Genomic DNA, 27,275 nt, shown 5'->3' with positions numbered 1-27,275 from the left:
GACAGATAAGGATATTAGGAAACTAGCAAGAGTATTGGGGAAAACCATCAACAGAACCACCTATATACTATACAACATGACGCTGGATCAAAAAGCAATCAGATTAGTGGCCCTTCAGAATAGAATGGTGTTAGACATCATCCTAGCCGAGCGTGGTGTGGATGTAAATTGGTGGGATCTGCTTTCTGTGTTTTCGTACCGGACTCTTCCCCCACTATATTCAAGGCAATACAAAATCTGCATACCTTGAGTACAGAAGTACATGTCCCCGAAGGAAACTGAGATCTTAGTGCTTGGTTTTGGGACTTTCTACGTTCATGGGGCTGGAAACTCTTTTCAGTCTTAGTGATATTTCTTGGCGTTCTATTGTTTTGTTGTTGTTGTGTACAATGTCTTCCTGCCATGTGTTCGATGTTAGGAGGCTGTTGTGCACAAACTATAGGTACTTTAGGACCAAAGGTACATGCGCCCAAAGAAACTGCTAACTGTAATGAAAGTGAAAGATATCACTATCAAGGAACTCATGGCGATTGATATTTCTGAAGAATGTGATTCAGGATGTACAAACATTGAGACATGGGGTTTTGAGTAAAGCGAATGTTTGAGTAATGCTCTTGGCTTAGGCCAAAAGGAGGGTTTGTTAAAACATAACAGCATAATACCACCTTGTTATGAATATTCACCTAAGCCCATTCGCATTATGCAAAAAAACGCGTTCGTAATGTTTCGACTTTCGATCAATGTCGCCGCCATTTTAAGAATCATCCACCATTTTGATTTCAACTCTTGTTTCTGTGTTCTAAAATGGTGGACCGTGTTTTCAACTTGCCGCTGAGCCAAATGACCTTTGAGTTCTGTTAATGTTTAGGCTGACCGAGAGCAGACTGTTTGACCAATGTAAAGAAACCTTGTGACTCGAATGAACTGTCATCCAAGTGTTGTCTGCGCTCACAAGCCTCATCCACATATAAACATTGAGACAATGGAAAACAAACTCAGATTGTGTGTTCTGGCTGAACTGCATTGTAGCAATTCTTGGAACAAGGATTACCGTGGATCAGAGAACCAACAAACATCATTGTAACTTCATGGACATGCAAACCTGTTTAATCCCTTGTACAATATTGTAATATTTGTCATATGAACTGGGCACAAACTCTAGCCAGTAACTTATTAGCTTGGAGAGAGACTGGACAATGTTTCAAAAATGGTATAAATATATTGGTATTTAGATGTCCAGCACTCTCACCTCTTACTGTGTCTGCTGGTACACACTGCGAGGTGTTGGGAGCCAGATAGCTATCTGTTTTGCTTTGATACTGTACAGTAATAATATATACTTGTATCTTTTTAACCCGTGATTGGCGTATTTCATTTGTGGTACTAAGCCTCGATATTCTTTTGGTCTTTCAGCTCGGCATGTCTGTGCGATCTGTCAAGGGCCTAGCGCAAGACTCCAAGCAGAGCGTGGACGTGGCTTGCGCAGAGGGATGGGAAGGGGGCAGAACACGAAAAATGGGGAAGAACTTGCAAAAAAGTGGCTATTCCGAGGGATGGCCTGCAGGCAGTCCCTCGCATGCCCCCAATTGCGTACCACGCGACGTATTCATGGATTCGATCTCGGCTGGGAAATGGCCATGCAAGTCCTTCGCACAAGGTCCCCGAGTTGCAGGCCGGCTTATGGGGGACCCCATGCACTGAAGAGTGTGTGTATATTCGCCCGAGGGAGCGCACAAAGGTAGCTGATCTGGCAGTTTTCTGCTTTGCGCGTGAGTGTGTCAGGGGCGTTCCAGCTGTGACTTGTGCATACGGTTACTTCACATGAACAATTCCATGAATACGGGGGCACGCATTTTTTCTTATGCGTGCAGGCTCACACAGTGTCCTTCTCGGTGCGTGGTCCTTGCATGATTTCTGCACGAAATTCCATGAATCAGCCCCAGTAGGTTTACTGATAGGCTGAATCAGGGTCGGACTGGAGCATACAATTGTCTCTGGCACCAATGAAAAAGTGACCCAAAGTTGCAAATTGCAATTAATTCCTTTTGTGACAGCCTTTTTGAATAGTACCCATTTGATAAAATGTGATGCAAATTGTGCATTTTAAAGAATATTCATTCAGTAACACTAGTCAAAACTACTAGCCTCATGGTGAAGTAACTTATCAAACTGGCCCAGAAAAGTGCCCCACTTTGACCCAAAAAAACAGCCCATCCTAGCATTTTGTACCTTTGGTTCGGGAATGGCCATATTGCCCTATAGGCCAGTCCGAGCCTGGGTTGATTACACTTCTACAGCATGCGGCACCCCGAAGACGATCTTGGCGAAAACATTTGGAGCCCAATTTTCCAACATTACTTGTACGTTGCACTATTTTAAGCTTGATGTATGTAATAGGTAGTTTTTAGGGGTGTCCCTTCTGTTTTGTATTTATTGGTTTAGAATGTTGGCTCTTCGACCAAAAGTGTAGTTCCTGAAAGGTTGCTCATTTGGTTGTACTCTCTTGGATGGGTTGCAAGAGTTTCAGATCCCGGGGAAATCTACTCTTAAGGCGTAGGCCTTAAGATACAAAAGTGTCACAATGAGGTGCAACGACACTTTCATTTACTGCACCCAATTCTAATCTTTACATAAGAAAGGCAGTAAGTATATTTCGAAGGCTATTGGAAGGGGAGAATAGAATGAGCAAGCGTGTTGGTACAAGTATGGACAAATGCCCAGGTTATGGGTATTTCAGTAGACTCTCATCTCTAGTCTCAATACAGTGTGTCGCATCAATGAGTGTCTTCATATAGGAGACTCTTGCCTCCTGATGTTGCTCTTATAGGTCACATGGCAATGGGGTTTACAATATCATACTTTCATGCACAATTCAGGCAAATGTTCCAGGGATGAGAGTACACTACAGTTAACCCATTGTACTGCAACTGTTTTCCAGGGGCTTACGAGTAAATTAGCTGAAGGACGTAAGAGTGCATCCTAGTCATATGGCAGTGGCCTGGCTCCAATGTGCGCATGTGTGACCTGTGTGCAGGGGCAAGCATTTCCTGGTCAATACCGTGATTTCCAATGCTTTGAAACTGCACATGTGGCTTCAGGTTTCCGAGCCACCGGGCAAGGATTGCATAAGCAGCTTGCATCTGTGTGAACATGGTGGTAATGAATACGTTTCTTCTTACCTTGTAACGTTCTTTCGATGGGATGTTCCTCTGACGTATTCCTTATCTTGATAGATTACATCCCAGCTTGCTGGCCTCGGAAATGTTTTCAGTAGAGGGCGCTGCACGTAGACGTCCCTCGAGCTGGTGTCCCTTGACAGCCTCCATCTCGGCGCCGACATCTTCGTGCGTATAAATTGATTTGCGCAGCGACTGTTGCTCGGAATCGTGTTGCTCAGTTCTTTCTTCAAGAAGATTCAACTTATTCTTCAAAGATATCATCTTAATTTGATGGCTTCCTCATCCAAACGTCGACCCCACGATCCGGCTTCAAAAAGTGTTGTGATTGTGGGAAGAAAATATCATTGACGGATCCTCACAGGATCTGTTTGTGGTGCCTGGGATCGGAGCATCACTGTTCGGAATGCGAGGACTGTATGTCCATGGTGGCGAAAAGCCTTGAAGGAGCGTAAGGGGAAGCTAGAAAGAGGTAAGACTCTTAAAACTTCTACTCCCTAAAAAGTTTCTTCGGCAGAGTCGAGACATTCGTCTCCTCGCCGTCACAGGAAACATTCCCATTCAAGGTCTCGAAGCGGTTCCCATCAGTCTTCGAGATCGAAACACTCTAAGAAGAGGCATCGTAGATCTCCCTCTTCTTCGTTTTCTTCTTTCTTCTGTCTCCCTGCAAAGGGTCACCTGCCCCACAAAACACAGCTCTCCAGCCAAGTGGGAGGAATTCCGTAAGAAAATGCTAAGCGTCTTCGAGAAAGCGGCCTCGACCCCCTTGGAGACGGCTAAAGGTGATACCTTGGGTGAAAGACCCGAAAAAACAAAACGCTGCGAGTCGTTGCACCCGGCGAAAGAAACTACCCGAGAGTGTCATGAACCCTCGAGTAAAGGCAGTAAGTCCGCGTCAAGGTTTCTTCGACTCATAAATCTGCGTCATCGACTCCTTTGTTGAAGGGTCCGTCGACGCATAAATCGGTTGCATCGACACCGTCTTCGACGCCACTGTCGACTCCGATAAAAGACAGACCTACAACTGTCACTACATCTCAGACAGTAGAGGTGTCAAAGACTTCGACCATGACCTCTAGGATGCCGTCGACAACTTCGATGACTCCGAGTAGGATTCCGATCCTCTCGAGTACTTTGAGGTATCTTCAAACTTTTTCGATGCCCTTTTCGGGTTTGTCGAAGCCTTTGACTTCCACATCGACAACTTCGACGTTTTCTCAACCGGTGACAACCAATTTGGCCCCTTCTGCTCTAGAAATGGGTTTTAAACCATATCCTAGGTCTGATTACTTTAGAGCGTTGTCCTCTATATATGAGGAAGGGGAGGATTCTGAACATGAGAGACCTTTTGGTTTACAAAGTACCACAACACCCATACCAGAGGAATTTATCTCTGAAGAGAACAGGTTAAAAGATCTTCAAGACTCTTTACATGAGGCAAGCGGTTTAGATACTTCTCCAGAAGTAGAGTATGTTAAACCAGACCCTGGGGAGCATGCTCAGACCCCTTATAGGGATTTGATGGCTAGAATAATAGAATTCATGGGGTGGTCTACACCTACACCTTCTTTTCAGCAGGATGACCTTACTGACATTTTAGTTAAAGGTCCACAGGAAGGTCCTGTTGTTCCTTTTCATAATGCTCTGCAAAGAAAGATCTCTGCTAATTGGGAGACTCCTCAAGTTATCCCTGCAGTTAACAAGAAACTATCTGCCAAATACAGGGTATCTGCTACAGATCCTGAATACTTTAGCAAACATCCAACTCCAGAGAGTTTGGTTGTGCAAGCAGCAACTTCATCAAATAGTAGATCTGCATACCCTACTATTCCACAGGACAGGGACGATAAAAGGTTTGATGCTATGTCAAAAAAAGTATTTTCGGCATGTAGCATGGCGCTTAAATCTATTAACGCCACGTGCATGCTTGCAAGATTCAGCCATACACTTTGGGAGTGTGCTTCATCTGCGGCTGACTGTCTCCCAGAAGGAGAGGAAAGGGAAGCATTTTTAAACATCATCACAGATGGGAAAGATGCAATGTGCGAGTCCCTTCAAACAGGCATTGATTCTGCTGACAGTATCAGTAGGGCCATGGCAGAAAGTACCACAATCCACAGATTTGCGTGGTTGCGGAAGTCTGGTTTTGCTCCAGATGTACAAGCTAGACTTTTGCACATGCCCTTTGACGGCACTTCTTTATTTGGTAAGAAGGCTGATGACAGCCTGGAGAAATTACAAATATCCAAGGCAGCGGCGAAATCTCTTGGGGCTGCAATCCGGCAGACTCTGAATCGCCCCTCAGTAGCTTCCTGGAGGGGTAGGTCCTTTTCGCTTTTACTCCGCATTCGGAAAAGGCAGAGGACAGCCAGCTCAAAGGGGCCAGAAACGGTTCACCCGTGGTGGACGGGGAAATGGCACAAACGCTGCAGCAACAGGTGCCACTTTACCCTTGGCATCTGTGTCAGCTGCTTCAAAGCCCCTTTGAGGTCTCTCCTCACAAGATACCAATAGGGGACAGGTTAACTCAACATCTGGCAGAATGGCAGGTTATTACGTCAGATGCTTGGGCATTGGAGACAGTTGCCCAAGGTTACTGCCTGCCCTTCCCACACACCCGTCAGTGTCATCCACCGGGGAACAACTCTTTGAAGTTTCCAGATCCGCTCCTTATGCAGGAGATTGTAGACCTGCTAGAGAAGGGTGCCATAGAGCCGGTACCTGTAGCGGAGAGGAACAAGGGTTGGTATTCCCCCTACTTCCTAGTACCAAAGAAGGACAGAGGACTGAGACCCATCTTGGACTTGCGAGAATTGAACAAATTCAAGATGGTAACTCTTTCTCAGATCCTCCAGGCCCTCCAGCTTCAGGACTGGTTGGTATCTCTAGACCTTCTGGATGCTTATTTCCATGTGCAAATCCATCTCAAACAAAGGAAATACCTGAGGTTCGCAATTGGCAACTCTCACCATCAATTTCGAGTTCTGCCATTTGGGCTGACCTCCGCCCGAGGGTCATGTCGGTAGTGGCGGCAAGTCTAAGGAGGGACGGGATCCATGTCTAACCCTACCTAGACGATTGGTTGATCAGAGCAGTATCATCGGAACAAGCTCAGATCCAACTAGATTATGTTTGCCACTTTCTTCACAAACTGGGCTTCTCCCTCAACTTAAAGAAGTGACAGATGATACCATCACAGAGACCTCAGTTTATTGGAGCGGTCCTGGACACTTCCCGGGGGAGAGCCTCGCCACCAGAGGTGAGGGCCCAAGATATTCTGTAGATGGTCACCAAATTTCAAAATGCCCAACTCCTTCCAGCCTTTGACTTTTTTAGATTGCTAGGCCTCATGGCATCCTGCATCTTCCTAGTGCCAGAGGCTCGCTTGAAAATGAGATCTCTCCAGTGGGTGCTGAGAACTCAATGGTCGCAATTCTCAGGAAGAATGACAGATCTCCTTCAAGTCCCGGACAGAGTGGCTCGAGACCTTCAGTGGTGGGCCTGTCGGGACAACATTTTGAAAGGAGAACAGTTTTGGCAACCATGGCCGGAGATAACAGTATCACGGAAGCGTCACTCACGGGTTGGGGATCCCATGCCAACGACTTGACCATCAGCGGTCGTTGGTCTCCATCAGAGTCCAGACTACATATCAACCTGTTGGAGCTGAGAGCAATCAGACTAGCGCTGAAGGCCTTTCTGCTATCTGTACAGGGGAAAAATGTCCTAATAATGACGGACAACACAGTGGCCATGCACTACCTCAACAAAAGAGGAGGCGTAGGATCAATGCCACTGTGCAGAGAGGCGATGCAGCTCTGGTTTTGGGCAATTCAAGAAGGAATCTCTCTATCGGCAGTTCACTTAGCCGGAGAGAAGAACTTGACAGCGGACGCTCTGAGCAGGCAGAGCACAGTCTCCCACGAGTGGGAGCTAACTCAGGAAGTCCTTCAAGAGATCTTTTCCCTTTGGGGAACCCCTCAAGTGGATCTGTTCGCCACCAGTATCAACAGGAAGTGCGATCAGTTTTGTTCAAGGGAATTTCCCTCGAGAGGAGCTCTAGGGGACACGTTCGTAGTAGACTGGGAGTTTCCACTTCTATAAGTGTTTCTTCCAGTCCCTGTCATTCTTCAGATGATCAGGAGGTTGAGAAGATTCTGGAAGACTATGATCCTAATTGCCCCGGATTGGGCCAGGCGAACGTGCTACCCGGACCTTCTGGACATGTCCATCTGCCCTTCGATTCGTCATCTGCAAATAGAGGAACCTTCTGAAAGGTTGACATACAAGGATTGGGACCTCCCAGATGACGTCATTGAGGTGTTGCTTTCAGCTAGAAGGCCAGCAACAAAGACTTTATACCGCTGCCGTTGGAACAGATTTTGCATCTGGTGTAGAGAAAAGAATATCGAACCCTTTTCATGCAGTACACCAATGGTGTTATCTTTTTTGCTCTATTTGGCGAATTCAGGTCTTCAAGTTGGTACGATCAAGGGCTACCTCACAGCGCTGTCAATCTTTAAGCACACTGCAGAGGAGCCATCACATTTCAAACTACCCCCCTAGTAATCCAATTTCTGAAAGGGTTAACTAATGTCTATCCCCCAAAGCCGTTCCAAGTTCCTTTGTGGGACTTAAATCTAGTCTTAAATTTTCTGATGGGTACTCCTTTTGAACCACTCCCTTCTTGTTCATTAAGATGTTTTACCCTTAAAACAGTCTTCCTAGTGGCTCTAACATCTGCCACAAAAGTGAGCGAATTACAAGCTCTATCTTGCAAATCTCCTCATACACTTTTTCACAAAGACAAAGTTGTCTTGCAAGTGAAGCCTAATTTCCTCCCAAAGGTGGTCTCTGAATTCCACATCACTCAGAAAATAACCTTACCTTCATTCTATCCTCCTCCCCATCCAGAAAAGGAGGAGGATAGGCTACATAGGCTGGATCCACGTTTTTATATCAACAGACTTGCTAGGATAAGGCAAGCAGACCAACTGTTTATAGGTTATGCAGGACACAAATTAGGATTGCCAATCACAAAACAGACCATTTCAAGATGGATTATTTTAGCCATTCTAGAATGCTACAAATTGGAAGGGAAAGAGCCCCCTCAACATCTTAGTGCTCATTCAACCAGGGGTATCACAGCCTCTTCGGCTCTCCAAAGAGGGGTACCGATTCCGGACATATGTGCGGCTGCCACATGGTCGTCCACACATACCTTTACAAAATTCTACAGTCTGGATTCCTCCTCTAACCAGCAGACACGATTTGGCAAAGCTGTGTTACATTCTGTCCATTCTTAAAGGGAAATATTCCAATTTTACTCCCATCTCCTCTTTCACACCACTGCTATGGCAGTCTATCAAGATAAGGAATACGTCGGAGGACACAATCCCTTCGAAGAACAAGTTACTTCTTACCTTGTAACGTTCTTTCAATGGGATGTTCCTCCGATGTATTCCTTATCGCCCCTCCAATCCATCCCCGCAGTAAAACTTCCCTTGTAGTTGCAGCTTACGCTCCTTCAAGGTCATTAACCAATTCATGCACAGCTAATTTCAAGCTTCAAAACGGAACTGAGCAACGGTCGCTGCGCGAGTCTATTTATACGCACGATGACGTCAACGCCGAGATGGAGGCTGTCGAGGGACACCAGCTCGAGAGACCTCTGAAAAAATTCCTACTACTGAAAAAAATTACGAGGCTAGCAAGCTGGGATGTAATCTATCAAGATAAGGAATACGTCAGAGGAACATCCCATCGAAAGAACGTTACAAGGTAAGAAGAAACTTATTCATTACCACCATGTACACTCAGATGCAAGCTGCTTATGCAATCCTTGTCCGGTGGCTCGGAAACCTGAAGCCACACGTGCAGTTTTAAAGCATTGGAAATCACGGCATTGACCAGGAAACGCTTGCCCCTGCACACAGGTCACACATGCGCACATTGGAGCCAGGCCACGGCCATATGACTAGGAGGCACTCTTACGTCCTTCAGCTAATTTATTCGTAAGCCCCTGGAAAACAGTTGCAGTACAATGGGCTAACTGTAGTGTACTCTCATCCCTGGAACATTTGCCTGAATTGTGCATGAAAGTATGATATTGTAAACCCCATTGCCATGTGACCTATAAGAGCAACATCAGGAGGCAAGAGTCTCCTATATGAAGACACTCATTGATGCGACACACTGTATTGAGACTACAGATGAGAGTCTACTGAAATACCCATAACCTGGGCATTTGTCCATACTTATACCAACACGCTTGCTCATTCTATTCTCCCCTTCCGATACCCCACCCAAGAAAAAGGTGCACAATTAGACATGCTTTCTTTGTTGGCATAAAAATGCTGCAGATTTATTTTCACAACATACCAAACTCAAAACACTGCAAACAAACTTTGTGAAAATAGTTCTGAAGGTGCGGCGACTCACCGACTGCTCCGTGTCCAAACCTTGCTTCCCCCTTTCCCACTGTAGGCCAAAGCTCCCCAAACCGTTCTTGTCTGAGCCCCGCCTGCCCTTTCAGATGTCCCTGGGCTGGGGGAGTGCCATTTAGTCGGGGGAAGCTAAGCCCTCATTGATACCTCCAGCGCCCCTGCCGCTTAGGCCCCCAAAGAGCGCTGGTCCCGAGAAGAGCGAAAACCCTTACAGCTTTTCCATGGCTCATTAGTAGTTTGTATCTTGCCACTGGTCACCGAAACACTGCCTCGCTATTCTGCGACAGCAACGGCCAGGTCTTGCAATTCTGCGGTCCTGTAAGCAGGGTGGGTGGGAGGAAAACAAAACAAAACAGGTCCTCCTTCAGTGCGGTCGTCCTTCTGCTGTGTTGGAATCTCCTTATAAGCCGCCTGGCCCACCCCTTCCCATTGTCCCCTTTTGCATGCATTTAGGCTCTTTTCGTGGGTTTCCCGCCCCTCAGGCTTCCTGCACACCTCCCCCTTACCCAGGGGTGAGGGAGGAGAGGACGCTGCCCCCATTATTCGGGCGCCTCCTCCATTCTTCTTTCGTCGACACCTCCATTGCTTTCTGTCCAAGTGCTGCAGTGCCACAAAGGCACACATGGGCCATTAGTCAATGCACACGCGTTATGCCAGTGTCTGCTTTTTGTATTCTTTCACAGGTGCTCGGATGCATTGAGGAATGGAATTCTTGATTCCACTTTGAAGGCACTCAGCTATTCATCCGTGCTGCTGACTCTACATCATAACAACACCCACACATAGTGCTCCCTCTAACCTTACTCCAACACGCGTACTCGCATATTTACTGCACGCTATACTCAAAGTCCCGTTCATTGTTTTATTGCTCAATATTTGGGCTCTACTCCAGTGACACACTCTCTGCCCTCTCTCCCTGCATAGTCCATGTTGGCTGCTGCTGTTTTCTCCTAGAACAGCTCATTTCCCCTGCTGATGTTTTCCAAATCCATAGCAGATGGCAGAGCTGTTTGCCGCCCTTCTGATCGTGGACTAAGCTCATTGCCAGCCTCGTCTGTGACTGCCCACATCCCACGCACAATGCAAGCCTTTCCTGACTAGGCTGCATATCCACCCCGAGAGGGTCCAGCAGTGGTTCTGGCCAGCGGCACTCTGCAGATCAGGTGTTTGGGGATGGATCTGTGATCAGTGACCTCACTGAATGGAGCCCTTGGATGGTCCCTGCCACTCCACAGCGGACCTGACATAAGTTCCATCTTTAAATCATACATCGGCCCAGGGTCGGACTGGCCCATAAACTTGTCTCGGGCACCAAAGACTAAGTGACCCACAGTTGCAAATGGCTATTCATTCCTTTTGTGACACTGTTTGAATAGTAACTAAGGGGAAGTTTTCTGATAAAGTGTGTTGCTAATTGTACATTTTAAAGACTATTTATTCAGCAACACTGGTCAAAACTACTAGCCACATTCTGAATTAACTCATCAAACTGGCCCAAATTGGCTGAGAAAAAGTGGCCCACACCAGCATTTTGTGTGTTTGGTTTGGCCACGGGCCTATTGCCCTATAGGCCAGCCCGGGCCTGCATCGGCCATGCCGTGTGCTGCCGAGATAAACCACCGCGCGGGATGGTGAACTAAAATAAAGCCCAGATGACAGAGGCGTCACTAGGGGAGCCAAAGGGCCTGGGGGGCTATAGCCCGGGTCTTTTGGTTGTAGCCCCGGATAGAAGCTCAGGGGTTACAACCAAAAGGGCTAGCTAGCCCCGAGTCCCGACAGTCCCGACATTAGCGTAGCCTCAGATCTTTTCCAGACCTTGGCCCGATGATAAATGTAAGTAGGGCCAAAACTGAATAAAGGCCCCAGAAGAAACACACTATCACCATGCTCAATCTATAGGATTTTATTAGGGGGTCCTGATTCAAATTTCCTGCGGCACAGATGGTTTGTATTCCCACTTAAGAGTTTCCCATTTTACTGTTATCCCAGAATCCCCAGGTTAGCAGACATTGAATCCAAAACGTGTGCTCACAATTTATAATGGCTTTTTAAGTTGAGTAAACCGGCATTTAATACTAGTCATAAAATATCGTAAGCCGCAACAATATGAGGAATGTGCCGCCGTATCACACAAGATGGATGTGCCTTATTGTCCTGTTTAAGTGATCACGCAGTGGCCTTTTCTTCTATATTAAGAGGCTGTGTGGATGCCACTGTAAAGCAAGATTAGTTTATAGCTTGCTTTACATATCTGCAAATGTCCTAAAGCCTTAAGGGTGCATAGCATGATTTAGCCAGAGTCCAAGTGTACAGATGTTATTCCATCCTGAAGGGGGGAATGTATTGGGCTGGGATTGAGAATGTGTTAAAGAAATTAAGTTCTTGACCCTAGGGTGTTTGAGGGATATATCCTCAAGTTTTCCCAATTGTATTTTATATAGAGATGATATTATGCCTCGCTCCCTGTGGAGTTTGCTATGTATTGAAGTTCTGGTGAGTCTGGGGGCTCGTCTGGGTAGGAGGGCTACAGTAGCCTGACCGCCGCTCTTAGCCTGAAATATTGTAGTAGCTCAAGCGCTGAGTTGGAGTGTTCGGGTCGCCATGTTTGAGGGGTGATACATTTACCATCAAGGTATAGGTCAGTCAGAGCTCGGTAGCCCAGGTCCTCCCAATGTCGCAAGAAGTGTTGGTCGTATGTGGGAGAAAATCCAGGAAATTGCTGTATGGGAAGCCATATATAGTATGGGCAATGCTCTTGTTTAGAGTGTAGAATACTATTCCATGCTCTGATCGTAGTGGCCACAGGGTCTGACGGGGTGTTTGTCTTGAATGTACAGTGTAGTAATAAGGTCATGATGTTGGTCCCGTCACCTGCTGGTTTCTCTAACTTCAGGTGTGTGTATCAGTGTGTGGCGTGTTGGGCCTGTGCCGCGTTCCAGTATAGTGTTAGGTCTGGGACTGTGAAACCCCCTTTATCATAGGGTAGGGTCATATGTTGGCACTTCTTGCGGACAGCTCCGGAGTGCCAGAGAAATTGGGTGCACGCAGAGTGGAGCCTCTTGAAATATTGCTTCCCGGGCCACACTGGTACATTGGCAAAGATATAGAGGAGCTTGGGGACCGCAATAATTTTTATTAGGGACAGTCTGCCCGCAAGGGACAGTGGGAGGTTGCGGCATTTGAGCATCTTGGATTCGATGAGCTGTGCCGTTGTCTCGTAGTTGTACACCAGCAGGGAAGCTTTGGTTAGTGACACTTGCACTCCAAGGTACCTGATGCCACCCAGGGACCATCGTAGGGGTAACTCACATGAAGGTTGCTGGGTAGCTTTAGTGAGAGGGAATATTTCCAATTTAGTTGATGGTGAAACCAGAGTACGTGCCTATTTTAGTTATGTCTCGGATGATCGGGTCTAGGTATGTGGAGGGGTTTCTGATGTATAGGAGTACATCATCAGCATACAATGAGATGATTTCCGGCTTGCCCTGTAGGCGGATACCTTTGCAGGTGTGACGGTCCCTGACATGGTCCGCCATGGGTTCGATGGCGAGCGCAAAGAGGATGCGGGAGAATGGACATCCCTGATGGGTTCCCCTATGTAGCGCAAAGGGAGAGGAGACGGTGAAGTTGACTAGCACCCTGGCCAATGTTCCTATATATAGTAGTTTAATATAGGAGATCATATTAGGTCCTACTCCCATTCTCCCCAGCACGGCCCATAAGTATTGCCATGAGACCATGTCAAATGCTTTCTGGGCGTCTAGTGTGACCGCCACTGCGTCAGCCTTCGGATCAATTCTGGACATCACATTGAATAGACGGTGGATATTAAGTGCAGTGGAGCGGCCAGGAACGAAACCACTTTGGTCCACGTTGACTAGATGGGGCATGAATGGGAGGAACCTGTTAGCGATTATCTTAGCAAAGATTTTCTGTGTTGATGAGTGATAAGGACCTGTAGGACCCATGTTCATTTGGGGGTTTCCCTGGTTTGGGGAGGACGGTTATTAGGGCTTCCTTTAAGGAGGGAAGGAGAGTGGTTAACCGGAGTGATTCGGTCCAATCCCCGCCCAATATGGGAGCTAAGATAGCAACATGTTCCTGATAGAACTCAGATGTGAGCCCATCGGGGCCTGGGGCCTTGTTCTTTGGGAGGTCTGAAATTACCTGGACTATCTTATCTAAGGTGAACGGGGCATCGAGCTGTTCCTTGGTGTTCTGGGAGATGAGGGTCATAGGAATGTGTTCTAGCAGGTCGTCCAAGTCATGGGCTGTGTGTTCAGGCTGGGGGCCATATAGATTGGCATAAAAGCTAGCGAAGGTGTCAATGATGGCTTGATCTGACCAGTGTCTTAAGCCCTGTTCATCTATGATGCTATCTATTTGGGTCCTGCCCCCCTCGGCGCGCACCAATTTAGCCAGGGTTCTTCCAGGCCTGGCTCCCTTCCCATACCTTCAGGCAGTCAAGGGGCGAGCATAGTATCGCACCTCGCTCAGGGCGTAAGACTCAAACAGTTCTAGTTCGGTTCTAATCTTTGCTAGGGTTGCCAGAGGTGGTGTAGCAATGTACTCTTGTTCTAGGGTTTTGAGCTTGGTTTCGGAGTTGTTTAAGGCCTTCCTTATGGCTTTGAGGACCCCCGCCTCCCTCGAGATACACATCCCTCTTATGTATACTTTGAATGCCTCCCAGCGGGTCCCTTCGGGCGTGTCAAGCGTATTGTTATTCTCAAAGAACGTGTTTATGTCCGCTAGGATCTCAGCTTTAAAGACGATGTCAGCTAGAGCATGAGATTTAAAGCACCAGGCGGGACGAGCCACCAGTGTGTTACCCAGTTGGATCTGTAGCAGCACAGGGGAGTGATCAGAGAGCGTGTGTGCGAGGATCCTGACATCTGAAACCCTGCCCACCCGGCTCCCCGACAGGAGGAACATAGCTATTCTTGAGGAACTATCATGTACCGTTGAATAGAAAGTATAGTCTCTTTCTTGGGGATGTAGCGTTCTCCACACATTGTGTAGATTTAGGGAACTCATGTATGAATGGAGTCGCTTGGCAGCTCGAGTTGTGACCCTGCGGGTAGTGGTTGTTCTATCCAGGACGTTGTTAAGTATGAGATTCATGTCTCCCCCCCATATGATGGGGACTTCCACATATCTCATGAGGATGGTGGTCACTGCATCAATAAATTCAGGGGAATCAGTGTTGGGCGCGTACGAGTTAACGAGCAAGCATTCTTCATTAGCTAGCGTGCAGTGGAGAATCACATATCTACCTTCTGTGTCAATGTGGGATGTGTGGAGTGTGAATTTTACCGACTTATGGATAACGGTAAGGACTCCCCTGGCTTGAGTGGAGTATTGGGTGTAGAATCTGTTCTGGCCCCAGGTCTGTGCTAGGTTTGATGATAGGAGTTTCAGAGCGTGTGTCTCCTGCAATAGGAGTACCTTGATTCCATGTCTTTGTGCATATGCCGTGATCCTACGGGACTTTGTGAAATTCGTCAATCCCTGAACGTTCCATGTCATCATTTTAATGGTCATGCTGACAGTTTATGGGACATCCCAAGTATATAATCTGTCTCTGTCTACCGCCATGTGCACTGTGATGGCGTGGGAACGCCTCCCTTTAAGACCAGTCATCACCATCCCGCCATTTTTTGTGTAACATTCTCCAACTTCCCCACCTCCCTCCCTCACCACCCGGTATAAACTAGCAGTGTGATAGTACCCACCCCCGGAGCGACCAACTGCGTGCCATCTCCAACTCGGCTACGCTTGACCAATAGCCCAACCAGGGTTTAAACATAAACACTCCGCCTTAGAAGGCATTGTAGCTGCAGTGGGGGCTGCCACTGCCGTCTGACCCACATTTGTTAATGCATATTATAATAAACATCAGTAATTCTCGATCGGCTGATGAAACTTAGGTTACGAGAAAAGGACAAACATGTTCTTAGGTAGCGAGATCTAAGCAGATACTGCCATAGGCCGGTGTATAACATTAGGGCTTAGCTTTCGGAATCCTGGCTCTGTGTATGGTGTTATAGTCAGGTCAAGTAGGGATGTATCCCCTTGCAAATGTTGTGCTCTTGATATGTTGGTGTTTGGGCTATGTTAGGCCCAAAGTAGGATGAAGAAGGGGGGGGCGACACCCCACCGGGGGGGGCAGCCCCAAGATTGGCCACGGCCGATTGGGGTCTACAAAAGGGGGCTGGGAGCCCTGTTATTAGTAGTTGTCCATAGGTTCCTCCGGGGGATCCCTTAGTGGGATTTCTGCCTCAATGAATTTGACTGCCTCTTCCGGGACCGTAAAAAAGTAAAGTTTGTTGCGGTGGGTACATTTTAGTAGAGCCAGGAAGAGCATCGCGTACTCAATTTTCCTGTCTCTTAGCATTTTTTTCACACCACCAAATTGACTGCGTGCCATCTGCACCCCCACCGAGAAGTCAGGGAAGATCCTGATGATTTGTGAGTCTAGCCTTAGTTCCCCTTTCTCTCTGGCCAGGCGGAGTATGTGATCTCTGTCCTTGTAACTTAGCAGTTTTGCAATTATTGGTCTGGGGAAGTCTCCTGGTTTGGGCCGGGGTGCCAGCGAGCGATGCGCCCTTTCAACTGTGAAGAATGGTGAGAGCTCAGGGTTATCAAGGAGGTCTTTAAGAAGTTGTTCGACCGCGAGTTCCATACGTCCTTTCAGCGCAGATTCGGGAACCCCCACTATGCGAATGTTATTTCTTCGCAACCTCGATTCGAGGTCATCGCACTTAGCTTTGACCTGCTTCATGTCACGGACGAGCTCAGTAACTGTGTTTTGTAGGGTATGAACATTGTCCTCATTGGTTCCTATTCTTTGCTCTGCCTCAGTGATCCTGGCCCCATGTTGGTCTAGTTTAGCTCTTAAGGTGCTACGTTTGCGTTGATATCGTCTAGCTTTTCATGGAAAGCTGCAAAGTGTTTGGCCATGGAATCCATCATTGTGGTCAAGTCTGGCTGCAGGGGGTCCGGCAGGACATCGCCATCTTCTTGTGTTGCAGAGGAGGACACTTGGTCCACCCTGGGTGCTGCCTTGGTGAACTTATCCATGGCGCCTATCTATCTTGCTAGCACCTTGCGATCTGTTGGACATTACTGTGGTGGGGAGCAGCGCCCAACTTGACGGGCTTGGTGGTGGCCGCAGGTCGGGAGACCCTTATAGGGGGTAGCAACAGGCCGGTGGTTATGGCTTGTAGACAGCTGGAGTTTGGTGGAACTGGTTTTTGCCCCTAAAGGTTGGAGGAGGCCAGTCCTGGCTGGGCAGTGATAGCGAAGAAGCCGCGAGGAAAGAATAGCCAGGGGGGCTGTATAGTGGTGGGCTCCTCCGGAGCTTCATGGCAGCCGCAGGCACAGTGGGTGGAGGGGCCCGGGGGGAGTCAGATGGGCTCCTGTGTGGCTAGTGTTGCTTCCAGGTGTGTTTGGGCCAGCTGGGGGGCGTGCTGTTAGTGGGTTGATGGGGGCTACACCAGGCTGAAGAGGTGATGCTGCACTCAGCCTCCTTTAATGGCCCACTGAGAGTCACAGTTCTGCCGTGGGAGAGTCCTAGCTCATGGATATGAGGAGCCCACTGAAGCGGTGGGGGGGGCCACGGGCTAAGTCAATTTGGGACCATGAAGGGTGGCCACGTGGCCCGCTATTTCGAGTTCAAGAGTGGCCAAGGGAGTAGTACAATGGTAGGCTCCAGCGGGTGTTGTGCGGGGGACTCTGTTACAGTGGGTGGAGAGGGCTTGGGGAAGCAAGGCGGGCCCCTGTGTAGGCAGTCTCTCATTTGTTATGTCCGGGCTCGCTTGACGCCATGCAAGTAACAGGGTGGGTAGGGGGGGCCCACCGGGATACAGCAACGGGGTATAGTCAGGCCCTCAACACCCACCTTATAGCCTTTAGGGCGGCTGGGCCCGTGTGTCCTCTGGCGTGAGATGGCACCCCCAGAGGGGCAGCACCCCCTTCAATAAGGTGGGCCCAGATCAAGGGATGTGGGGGCGGTAGCTGGTCGCAGGGTCGTGCTGCGGTCTTACAGCAGCGGTGATGGCCGTGTGTTTCCCTGGCCGAAGCGTGCCACAGGGGGGCCCCGCCGGCCGCAGGTCCGTGTGCGCAGGGAGCCATGGGGGAGCACCTCCCACGCCCCACAGCCGCTGCAGGTTGCCGATGCCGCTGCCTGAGTATACGAGGTGCCAGGAGGGGAGAGCAGCCCCACCCGTACGGTGTCAGCAAGTCTTCTGGGACACCGCACACTAAGTAGTGCGCCGCTGCGGTGGAGGACAACCAGGCCCACACATCACCAGGCCCGGGGCCGTGTTTATGGATGGGCGCGGGGGGGCACCAGCCCGACCCGCAGATGCGGGAATACACCAGCTCCGCCATCTGGTTGTGGCGGCCATCAGAGCGGCCGGGGCAGTGGGCGACCAGAGGGGCCCTCCCCAGCGGCCAACAGCAGGAGACCAGATCTCCCCTACCAAGAAGCACCACAGGACACTTGTGGCTGGCGGTGTATGGGGAGCTGGCAAGGCGGCGCCTCCAGGCGGGGGACGCAGTGGGCAGCCACGAGACGGCAACGGCGAGGCACCGCAGGGAAGGCCGCAAGCTGCCATAGATGCAGTTGTCCGTTTCACGGGTTCCGGGCACCGATTCCGCTCCAAACTTCGGGCACACGGAGAGGAGGGAGTCAGCAAGCAAATCGTGGCAGTCTTGTTAGGGAATGTTGAGGATGAGCGCCGATATTTGGCAGATTCCGGCGGGCAGGAACGGAGCTCAACTGCTAAGCAGCCATTTTCTGGGCTGCTCAACAGAGCCCCCCGTCTGTTTCCATTCTTGATAGGAAGTACTTGAGATTTGCACCAGGGGAATGGCCATTAGCCAATCAGGTGGCTGGAACAGCAGGCAAGAATATACATTCTCGGCCCGAAGTTCCTGCTACCCGAGGCCCTTCCTGGGTGGCACCATTTTTGTTTTTTTATGTGGGATGGCAACATGGAACCTCTCTCTGTTGCCTCCCTACTCCCCCCCAACCCACAAACCAAACCCAAACCTCTTCCCTACTCCCTCCCTCCCTTCCCAGTTACCTGCAGGACTGAAGCTTTACGCTCCAATTCGGCACACCAACCATTCCGGCCGCCACCATAGAATTATAATGGGAACTTAGTTCATTTTCCCTATGGTGGCGGTCTTCTTGTGTTTTTTCCCCTTCAGAGATTGGCAATGCTTATGGCACCCAATATCCGGAGGGAAAAAAAAGAAAGCCATTCTCACCCAGGATGAGCCTTGGAATGCGAATGGCTTTCACACCCTGGCAGAGGGAGCAGACATGGCCGGTAACGGCCTACAGCCCTCGTCAATGCCTCAGGCTGGCGGCTATTACTGGCCATGCCGGGGCGAGAAAGCCATAACAACTAATAGATGTGTAACACAGGAATGAGGAGGCCATGGTGTGATGAGTTACTGTTGGGGATATTGAAAGGCTGCCAACCAATACCTGTGGTTAACCTCTCAAGTAGCACACAGCAAGCTACCCTGCCCCATGGTTGGTCAATCTCTGCCGTGGTGAGCCTTATCCCACACTACCCACAGTGCTCACATGGAGTGTGGCCTGCTCCAAGGCTCGGCATTGCTGCCACTCTCAAATCCAAACCTTAGTGCTCTATAGTACCGTCACAGGTTCTGAGGGGGTCCCTGCCTCCATGGCAACACCCAGTGTTTTAGATCTGGTTGATGGTCAGGTTGTTCATTTCCCTTTGTCGCCATCCTGTGTATTCCTATCACATTCAAGTGCAGGAGTTTATCTGCATACAAATATCCTGTAGACTTCCCAAGTAACTACTTTCAAATTGGGCACGTATGCACTATGCGGCGGATTACCTGCTTTGCCGCCAACCCCACCGCCCTGTCATCGGCAGGATGATGGAGGAAGGAGACACCGACCATATAAGTATATTCTTGCTTGCAGACTACTGCCCTGCAAAAAGATTCTGCTTCAGCAACGCTGTTGCATCGCCTCCCTGATTTACGGGTGGAGAAGATCTTCTTCCTGCGATTAAGCTTGCTTTCACCCAAATACGCACATTCACATCAAAGGCGCCGCGGCCTACTTGAGATATTTGGCTTCCTCTTGCAGTAGCCATATGAGAAGAGGTGACGATGCCTCTTCTGACACCCTTAGATGCTTCCACCGTAAGCACATTACCTGATACCCCTGACAGGTACCATATTATAAAATGGAGTGGACTGGGAGTGAATGGATATGTCAGAGGAGGGGAAGGAGTTGTTGCCATCTGCAGATCACCAAAGCAAGCCCGGCTGCTGAACACGGCAGGACGGAAGTCTGGTACCGGCATAGGTATTGCTACACTTTATCTATCAGGTACCCACCTCAAACAGATCCGTAAAAACAATGGGTCCTCATTACAAAGGTTCCACATAACAGTCACCTTCAATCCCACAAACAATTAACATTGAAGTTGTCCTTTTCCTAATTCACAGGCATGCATTGTCTGAATTAAAATGGTATATATATAACATGCTCTATCAACCATTCCTTAGCTTAACTAGATGCACTGATACAGCTATAAAATAATCATTGTGACTAGTGCTTCATATTATTTATAGAATAATTTTGAAAATTGACACCAGTTACACATTTTCACGGGAGAGCCACATACCTACAAATCCAAAAGATGTGGAAAAATATATACAGCCCTCACAATCCATAATGACATCCCTACTTCATGCTCATGATTGGGGCACTATGCCAGTGAGAAGGTTGCAAAAACAACCGCACACAAGGAGTCTCGCAGCGGGCGGGGCTGCTGCATTGCCAACATTGGGAGGACATTCCAAAGCGGTACCGGTCCTAAGAGCAAGAAGGGGTCAGAAATCACTTGATGAGTAAGGGTTAAGAGAGTCAAAATAAATCAAAGTTGCACCCCATCTACAGGATCCACAATGTGTGCCCCAGTGCAAATGTGCATTTCAAAGCAACAATAAGTACGCACCGTACGTCGATTTGCCACGGCGGCATACTCCACATACTCTACGGTCTTCCGATGTCGAGTGTAAAAACGAAAGGCTTGCACCCACCCAAGATTTAAACAGTGTGCCTGCCAATCAATGGCATTCTACCGGGGCGCTGTTAGAATGCCACAATTCTACTTGGAGTTCCATAGTTTGTGAGACAATCCTTACTGTAGAGCTCCCACAAAACTAGCCGTACTTTCCAAGAATACTTCAATTGGAAGGAATGAGGCCAACACAAAGCCTTATGGGCTTCAAGATAGTACCAAAGTATAAAAGATCAGTTGACAGTCAACCCGATAGTCTCCACCATTAATATGCCAATCCCATTCTCTAATTGTGGCCACATGATTATCATAAGAGAAATCAGACAGAGGCAGCAACCGTCAAACGTCATGGGGCCCGCAGTGACAGTAGCTCAAGGTGCATGACTCCCGGAGAAGAAAACCCCTAGTGAGTTAAAGGAGGTGTGTTCTATTTGCAATTACATATGGTCCCCAAAATCCAGCCATAGCAGGCTGGCTGACAGAGGTGTCTAGGGAAACAACACAGTGCGGTCATGCCACAAGTTTCCTGCAATCTCAGAGTCAGCAGGCCATGGGATGGGAGCTGAAATTCAGCAGCTGTTGAGTTCCAGAGCCACCTTGTAATGTATGTTCCTCCTTCCCTGCACATACCTTCTTCAGCCGCACCAAAAATTACTTTACCTGATTTATAGTTCACAGTGCTGTAGTCGGCTCCAGCAGGCAGACCTTCTGTATGGCTGACAAAATCAAAACTGATATTGTTTGCATGTTCAAAATGTCCTCCAACCCTCCACAGTCTCCACAGCCAGCAAAATGACCCAGGGATTGGCCCCTCCATCATTCTTCAGCCGAGTGTCGTGCTACACCCAGCTGATCCAGTTTCCAGGCAGGTCCATGAGGTCTACCTCATTTCTCTCTGTGCTCAGCCCACAGCGATCGCCATGGGTGCGACCACCATGACTGCCAGCTTCGGTCCAGCCTCAGCAGCCTTCCCCTCTTAAAGTTCACAGGTTAATGACTCAAAACATGTCACTACACGCTATTGACTTAAATTGAGTTCCTGCTCTCATTCAAACCTTGCTCTGAAGGATCATGTGTGATGATCCTCCACTGGGATCTATCTTGTAAAACCTGTCCATTGGGTATTCTCTCCTACAGAAATTTATTTTTCACTATCTTCAACAACTTTATTCCCTCGCATAGTGGGACATTTCTGGGCAATGAGAAACCTGTTTAGATGGTATGGTGCTAGCGCGAAACCTAGACCTATGTTCAGGTATACCTATACTCACTGTACATGTGCTTAACCCCATGTATTTCAGATGCCATGGACACCTTAAGTAATACATAAATAATTTGTAGTTGCAATTCTCACAATATTGAATAAGCTACGCGTGACCATCATGTTTACGGATTTTTATAGTTTTCAGAGAAGGTACATAGCATTGATCATGGCCATCTATAATGTCCAGTCAGTGGGGGAGTCCCCAAAGTGTACTTTGTGCAGGTAATGGTTCATTTTGTTTGATATGTTCTCACCAACTGAGACAGCAAATTCTGTCTGCGTGGTAGAATATGCCAGTAGGTTTTGCGTAGAGGGTCATGACAAGTTTCTATATTTTTGACTCCCGTGGCTCCTCCTCTTCAGGCAGTTCCTGATTCTTCTACACTTGAGACACCAATACTACTTTAGAAAATCCACCCTTTTAAGAAATACAGCAACCCTGGAGCAAGACACATTTTTTTCAGGGAATTTTTGCCCAGACAGTGTCCCAATCATGAGCATGCAGTGACCACTGATGGTGGGTGGCGCATTACCAGGAACTGCATTTTGATAATTTTAGGAAAAAGGATAAGAAGGAAAGTGATGTAGAATGCTTTTTCGACATGCTATCCACTTGATAGGGTTGTAAACATTTTCCTATTTCTTTTGGCTTTCTGGGATGTGGCCCTTCTATGAAAATTTGTAAATTGTGTCAATTTTCAAAATGTAGAATTGGTTCTTAATGTTTGATCGGCTTGGGTTTGATTGCATGAAGATAATTAGAGCATAGACAGTACCATTATTTCCTCTATTGAAAAGATGTACACTTACAAACAAACAAGTGCCTTCGGCTAATTCCAGTTATATGATCATTTGCATTTAAATGACATTAACTTTTACATAATTCAATAAACCCAATGTCTGTAATTGTTGGCTAATTTCATTGATATATAAAATATATGCAATAATAGCATGTTGAAAGGAGAACACACGTTTTGTTTTTTTAAGAATGTTGCTTGATGCTTCTTTGTGTTAATTTACTACATAGCATGCTCTGTTTCGCAGTTGAGGCCAAGGCCAAGGCATCTCCATCGAACCACGGGCACCTACCAAGGCAGCCTCCTCCATGATTAGGTCCAGTGCTTCTGACAATAAGCTTCACTAATGGCTGTTTCATGTGTTCCATATTCTCAACTCAAAGTGCAAACTGACTGTTTTCTCTCAGCCATGTCGATTACTTTGAACTGCGCTGTTGCTATGTTTATAATGCTTTCCTCCCAGTTCCATTCCTTTACCTCTCACACACTTATTCACAGAAACTCTAAACTGTCCTATTATAGATGGGGCCCATTAGAAAACCCCAAAATAAAATAAAATACATGCAATTAATGTATATTGTTCGGAGCTTGTCTTCTAGCAAATTCATGGCCCTGATGAGAGTCTCATTAAGAGATTCAAGGACTGAAACATGTCAACCTACAAGGAAGAGTGTTTTGTTTCAGAGGATACACCCCCATAAAATTAAGGGAACAGACTAGAAGATAGGTTATCAGGGCTCAATAGTCCATTGGATTCACATGTTCCACTATTTATTACCTATATTAAATGTATGTTTACTACTTTTATTGCACGGAGATGACATTGCTGCATCTAAATTCTTATAGACATTTATTTAGTGGTTAAAATGTTTTGATTAATCTCAAACATATCATTTCCAATGTTATCTTCATGAATATTCTGTTTTTATTGTATTTTTCTGTATATTGTACTTTTCTGTATATATGTTCAGGATCGGAGTGGAACATACAATTGTCTTGGGCACCAATGAAAAAGTGACCCAAGTTGCAAATGGCAATTCATTTCTTTTGTTACAGACTGTTTGAGTAGCACCCAAGGGGAGGTTTTTGATGAATACTCTATAGAGGGTAAACGATGTTTGTATATATAGCATGTCTGCTTTTTGTTGCCTCTGTATTTTCCCCATAAATCCGAGCAGGTATACTGGGCTGTCACCTCCGTTTGTTTTACAGCTAATTAATCCACATTCGCAGAATTAGCAAGGCATTAGATATACATTGTCAGCCATTAACCCAGTATCCAAAATTGCATTCAACAGTTGATCCACGCCTGTGCAGTTAACCCTGACAAAATGTAAGGCGACCTAGTGTTTAAATCTTCAATAAAATGAGCTTACTTAGGTTGGAGGCTGAGCCTTCAAACACAAATCCCAGACACATTGTGGACACCTGAAGGTTCTCTTATCAACAGGTGGTGCCAAAATGCGCATTGCTGTTTGTCCCAAAGTAATCCTGTGTACCTAATTATGACCTCCACGTAGGGGTGGACTGGCCAATAGGGAACTCTGGAGATTTCCCGGGACGTCTCTGCATCCTAGGCCTCTTTTGTGTGGTATTTCCAAATTTTCCCATACGAACAGGGTTGTGCTTGCAAAAATTGTGTAATATGGGGCCACTTTTGAAAATTATTTCCAGGGCCTCGTTTGGTTCCCAGTCCACCACTGCCTCCACGCTGCACAAATAACTGATTCTTAACCTATGAAAACTACCAGCTACTAGCTTCCTTCTTTTCAAGACAATCATTACCAAGAGCAATTCATGACACACTGTTTTGATATTGTCATGTCTTTACAAATATAAAAGCTATGAAGTGTTTTAGTCGCCTGATCAGATGGAATCAAATCCGCAAAGTTTCCTTTTTTCTGCAAATACACACATGGGGGTTTGGCGTATGTTTCGGGCAATAGGCATCTTCTCGTTGTCTTTGCATAATGCTCCTCGCTCAGAAATCCATAGTCTCACACTTTCCACTTTTATGTGCGCTTTTGGTTTTGGAGCATGGGCTGAGGGGCTTGAGGGCCATTTTGTGGCCAACACAGTGACACAGAGAGGAGAGACAGGGAAAGGGCGTTGAGATGGAGAATATTTAGCTGGCAGGACAGATGTTTCTTTGTTGCACTCATTTGATGCAGTCTTTTTCTAAATACACAGAGCCCAGACACATTAAGACATTGATTGAAGAACGGAAAGTTTTAAGGGCATGCGGCTTTCCAAAAATCACGCCGTGCCATGCAGTGGGGATCAGCATGATGGTGTGGAGCATTTTACCTTCTGGCCCATCATTTTCGTCCATGGAGCTGCAGACTTTGGTAGATGCTAGAGACGTGGAGGAGCCACTGTGTTGCGAGCTCTGAAAAGAGAGTGAGAGAGATATGTGTTAAGGTCCCTTAGAGGTGGTAATGCAGAGTTTGTGAAATGTAAGGGAGATTTCATGTGTAAAGTGGGAAATGAAATCTTCTTGTAAGGGCCCAGTAAGTGAAAAATGTCATCAGGCAGTCTTGTAAACATTCTCAGTAAAGACTGCACTGAAAAACAAGGCATAAAGGGCGGCAGATTCAAAATACAGGAAGATTATAGCCGATTGATTCATTTATTCATTCATTTCAGTTAAACACCATAAAAGCACAGACATATAAAAACAATTTCATACATCATATTCATATTATAAAATAGAGAAATTAACACATATCACATTAAATGTTAATATAAAAATGTACATTCCAAGCCCTGATAAAAAAACATGAAACTGCAAAGACCCTCAACAAACATTTTGGAATCTTGCAGAAATCTAAGGCTTTAACCAAAGTATTAACATTATAAGAATTCAAAGTTGATATCAACCATGAGCATCTAATGTCGATTAGTACTGGACAGAAGAGTATAACATGTCATTTGTCCACTTACACTGATTTACGCATAGGGTCACTTTGAGACATGTGGGACGGGCAATTGCTAGTAAAGACATTCAAAGTAAGGATATCAAGTCGAAATTTAGCATTTTCATTTCTTTCTCCTGGTATCCAGACCAAGTATGGTTCATGTCCTAATTGTCATTTTATATTAAGATAGTTGTAAAGATGTTCTTGCTTTCATCCTGTCTAAGGGAGTCGGCCAAAGCCCAGTCCCAATATGGTTCCTTTATCTGACTTAATCCGGTGTTATCTATATTTCCAGGGTTGTGCCAAGAAGCTTCTGACCCAAGTTCGATCAACAATATTTTACCATGCAGAAACCAAACCCAAGGTTTTACATAATTACTTACAAGGACATCCTGGATCGCACCTCAGTAATCTACTAAATCCTTTGTTGCCCAGGTTTATCCCAGAGAAGGACAGGCTTTATTTGTGTATGCTACTCAATGCCAAATCCACCCAGTTTCATCCTTACTGCTAAGGTAAGAGTACCAATAGGCAGTATGAGTAGCCTTTTAGGAAACTTATTTTCATCTGGTATTAACTGACCAATGTTGCAATGGCCCCAAAGCTCAGCATGATGCCTAACTGCAGATTCTGCTTGTGCCCTATAGACATCTACCACTGCATCTATGGAACAACCCTCACTTGTGTTTGAAAAACCCTGGGAGGCACCTGGTTGTCTTTTCAGAGTCACATTACTTTTTAAAAGTTGAGAATGCCATTCCATCTTTCCACTGAAGCAAACCCCATGGTAATCATAGTGGTCCACATTATCAATGTTTACCCGTCCAGCTCCAATTTTAGCAGGGGACCTTTTTTCATACGGCAAATCATTTTATTTTTGATGCATTGATAACTAATAGCCTGATTCATGGAATTATTTGCGTGAAAAAAAGAAAACGCAGATTTGCGTGCCTTTCTGCCCGAAAATCCCCATATAATTCCATGAATCAAGCTGTAGGTCTTTTTTACTACATAAGAGAACACATTCATGAAAAACATGCCTTGAGCCCTGCAGCATCCATGGTGGATAACAGAACAGCACCATCCACGAGTAGCATAATGTTCAAGGGATTCCTGTTTGTGAGAGGCGCTGTTAATAATGCGCTAATAAGATCATATATGAATAAGGGAAACAGATAGGGTGCCAAAGCACATCCCTGTCGAACACCCCTGGTTACAGGGAATGGATCTGTCTTTTCTCCATGTTGTACCATTGAACCAGGCTTCATTATCTTTCTATAGTGATTTTATGCATTTCATGAATTGCAAGAGGATACCTAAACTACTCAATGTTTCCAATAATAATTCACATTTAACATAGTCAAAAGAACATTAACAGCGACATAGCTTTCTGGAAAACAAATTTCTGTAGGATTATAGTCAATTTGAAACGATGGCCTATGGTACCAGTGCCCATGTGTAATTCAGCTTGGACATGATGTAAAATGTTGCCATCTTTCATATATTTGAGTAATGTACTGGCTAGAATCCGGTATGCACTATACACATACTATGAAGTAAGGAGATGGGTAAAAAATTAGATGGATCGTTCCT

The 27,275-nt window shown here is 46.8% G+C and overlaps 1 protein-coding gene across 5 annotated transcripts in view; it reads right to left on the bottom strand.

Moving 5' to 3' along the window:
• DCLK1 (doublecortin like kinase 1) overlaps nucleotides 1-27,275 on the bottom strand; it is a 1,453,755-nt gene that overhangs the window by 233,393 nt on the left and 1,193,087 nt on the right. For all 5 annotated transcript variants that reach the window (XM_069640761.1, XM_069640762.1, XM_069640764.1 and 2 more), the window contains one exon: nucleotides 25,072-25,153. In XM_069640761.1, the coding sequence (XP_069496862.1) occupies nucleotides 25,072-25,153 (82 nt within the window). The remainder of the gene's footprint in view (nucleotides 1-25,071; nucleotides 25,154-27,275) is intronic.

This window comes from Ambystoma mexicanum, chromosome 7q, assembly GCF_040938575.1.
Source record: "Ambystoma mexicanum isolate Mex_15411 chromosome 7q, UKY_AmexF1_1, whole genome shotgun sequence".
In the NCBI taxonomy this organism is placed as follows: Eukaryota; Metazoa; Chordata; class Amphibia; order Caudata; family Ambystomatidae; genus Ambystoma; species Ambystoma mexicanum.
Note: the sequence above shows the minus strand (reverse complement) of the source record. Positions and strands in the feature narration are given on the sequence as shown.